The 3,084-nt window shown below is 52.1% G+C and overlaps 1 protein-coding gene across 1 annotated transcript; it reads right to left on the bottom strand.

Annotated features, from left to right (window-relative positions):
- Positions 1 to 1,624: 1,624 nt before the first annotated feature.
- Positions 1,625 to 2,519, bottom strand: AYO21_12064 (hypothetical protein; the record flags this gene model as incomplete). The annotated part of the gene is made up of 2 exons (XM_022661904.1): positions 1,625 to 1,720; positions 2,139 to 2,519. 2 exons carry the CDS (start codon positions 2,517 to 2,519, stop codon positions 1,625 to 1,627), a joined length of 477 nt encoding a protein of 158 aa, XP_022505787.1.
- Positions 2,520 to 3,084: the final 565 nt, after the last annotated feature.

Raw genomic sequence — 3,084 nt, 5'->3', positions numbered from 1 at the left:
AAGGGACAAGGGAGTCATGACTCACTGTCACAAGTAATGACCGAACCGCCCTGATGCTACGTGTCTTTGGTAGGGGACCTCGCAGATATCGAGTGTCAAAGTATTGATGAATGGATGGACGCCCTCGCCAACGAACTGCTCATCCGGTACACTGAACATCAGACCCAGCGGGTACCCCAAAGTTGTGAAGTCGTTGGACACTTCGGGGCCGCCTGTATCACTAGGAGCATTGGCGTCCCGCCGACTCTTTGACTGGCTTCTCTTCCGTTCTGCTTGATCAGAGTGTCATGTGTGCCGGACTCGACAATCTTACTGTCACGAACCGCCAGGCACACCACGCACGTGACAACCCACAATTATGTAAGCACCGCATGCTCACCGCCTAAAGGAAGCTTCCCTTCCCTCATGCTTTGAGTCTTGGTTAAAATATACTATCAAGGAATAACTATACCTACCTGTTACCTATCGCTGCCCTCTGCCTATCTACATAGGCCGTTCCTAACACTTACCGTCCTCCGGCAAGTTTCTCTTCTCATGAGTTGGACAATCCAAAGATGACCGGTATGCCAGTCGGGTGTAATCACAACCGCGGTCTTGACAACACGTGTTGTTCGCGCGGCTGTCCACATGCTTTGCGGTTCTTGGGTGCCGTCGACTGAGGAATTTAGGTAGGAGTTGGCCGTGGACGTGTCCAAGACAAATAGCCCTTGCGGAGAGGTGTCTGGTTGCTCCCCAGGTCCGTGGGCGGCTGGTGTGGTGGTGGCAGGTCGGGGGCTCGTCAGAAGCTAGGCCTTGAAGCCCCCTTGGAACGAATCTTCCTGTGTTCGTCCAAAAATCAAGTGGCCGAAGCAATAGCAACCCAGATGATGGACGACGAACGGCACACGAACTTCGACGGCCCATGCCGAGGTGGGTTTGTTGGCACGGAGGTGGTCGACATTCATGACAATGAAATGCCTCAGGACGACGATATCCTCTCAAGAGGTTTTCATCAGGTCATGCGTCCCGATCTGGTGATATGCATGAGTGCGGTCGAGAATCAGGTTTGCCTGCACAGATGTAGGTGGAATGTTCAACGTCTCGACAATCGGGTCATTGACAAAGACGTCCTCTTCCTCCTGCTCCTCCTCCGTTTGTAGACCTACAACCCATGATATTGACCATCAATAAGTCTTTTCGGCACTCGTACAGTGCTAGTTCCCGGTTCTAACTGCGGGGTAGAACAAGACAATTCGGATCGCTTCGATCGTGGCAGGACAGGGCGGGATAAGGTTCAGTCGCTTTTCAGTGAGGTAGCCTGGCTGTATTAGAAAAATGTACGAACGTAAAAGGGGAGAGAGAGCAGAAAGGCACACAGGGAGACAAACAGACATGGACATCGAGAGCCTCGCAATTCCATAGTAGAAGCGAGTGAAGGCCATGACTCAACGCTTCATCTTCTAATCCGTGACTTGCCATCTGGACCGTCGGCAGCGGAAGGATTCTGACCAAAATCGACGATAAATGAAAAGTTCTTGCCACCACGACTCATCTTCCAGGACCTTGCGTAAGAGCGAAGACTGCCAGGACGCCATTGCCTTTGAGCGCATCAACCTCTTTAAAATCCCGAATGCGCCGGCGACGATTAATAAAGGTTGCCGCTGCCGTAGACCGCGAGGGTGTTTGTGCGCTCGATGGTTATAGCATGCAACGAACCACGCAGCCCTTCGGTGTTGCTCACCTGGAAAGCGGGGTAGTTGCGTCATCAATGGAGGGGGTTCGGTGTGCTCTCGAAAACGCCCCTGTAGAAATTGCGAACCGGAGAAGAAGGTGGTTTAAACTTTTCCTTTGCAACTGCAGAGCACAAGCTGCATAGTACGTGTCGATGGGGTCGGTGGCGGGCGGGCGCAGGACGTAGGATGTTGACCAGTAACTACACAAAGATTGAGGAGTTTGAACTCTGATCAAGACAACGAACGGCACGAATCGATGTTCCCCCTAGTTGACCGCGAACGAGTCGATCAGCTTTCCCTGGAAGCCTTCATCGGTTTGGTTAGTAGATGCGGCGTGAAATTATGTACAGGCACCCAGTGGGTAACAGGTAGTACGAAGTAATTGATTGGAACGCGTTGTTTGGGGAACTCTAGATTGAAATTCACTGGAGCGCCCTCAAAGTTGAAACAGTAGAGGAATCCTGCCACCAAGATCCAGACCTTGCTCAATAGCTTGACAAGATACATCCGCTTTTCTGTCTCTATTTGCCCTTCATAATTGTTTTCCCTCTTCAACTCTTCAATTAGTTCGGCAGTCTTCTCGTCGACTAGGGGCTCAGGGAGGGCCATGGACATCGAACCGGCGGTGCCATGTTTGCGGTTTCGTAGTTCAGGGTTAGCCATGGTGTGCGCCAGTCGACTTTCGTTTCTGCCACGTTGTACCCCGAGCACACGCTCCGGCCTGCATGCAAGGTACTCTAGTGCTGCATCCAGCGGTACAGGAGCCCTGAGACCCTGGAGGCCGTTCTTCAGACGCCAATGGAACATGATGCAGGTTGTGTCAAACGCCGTCGAGCTCGAGGTTGACAAGAGGGTACGCCGCGTGTCCATTTACATGGGATTTCACCATGAAATCCTGAGCCTCGTCAAGGTGATCGGCGGCAACCAAGAAACGAGGAGGTTCTTCATGAAGCCACCCTTTGAGACAAACAATGCCTGGGCACCGACGACATCTATTGTCGTGTCTTCTCGTCCCTCTTGAGCAGGGCACGCCGCTCCCATTCATTCCCGCGATTCACTCGTCCTGACAAATTTTCCAAGCCAGATTGATTAGCTGAAAGGCCTTTACCGTCGTCAATCCTGAAACTGCTATTCTCGGCGTCTTCAGCGGGTATTTCTAGGCCGTCAGACCCGTCCACCGGCGACAATCTGACCTTTTCGACGAGATTGAAGCCGATTATGGTGTTGCGGCAGACATTACACATGTGTATCTCATGATGGCGTAGCGCATCGAGATATTAAATCGGAAAAGGGTTCTTTGTCTGTGCGATGGACGAGATCGGTAGGCAAAGTTCGAATCCGATACGGCGCTGGACTGTTTGTACCGAGAAGC

Source organism: Fonsecaea monophora (genome assembly GCF_001642475.1).
Source record: "Fonsecaea monophora strain CBS 269.37 chromosome Unknown Scaff215, whole genome shotgun sequence".
In the NCBI taxonomy this organism is placed as follows: domain Eukaryota; kingdom Fungi; phylum Ascomycota; class Eurotiomycetes; order Chaetothyriales; family Herpotrichiellaceae; genus Fonsecaea; species Fonsecaea monophora.
The sequence above is the reverse complement of the archived record's forward strand: the minus strand, read 5'-3'. Positions and strand labels throughout refer to the sequence as shown.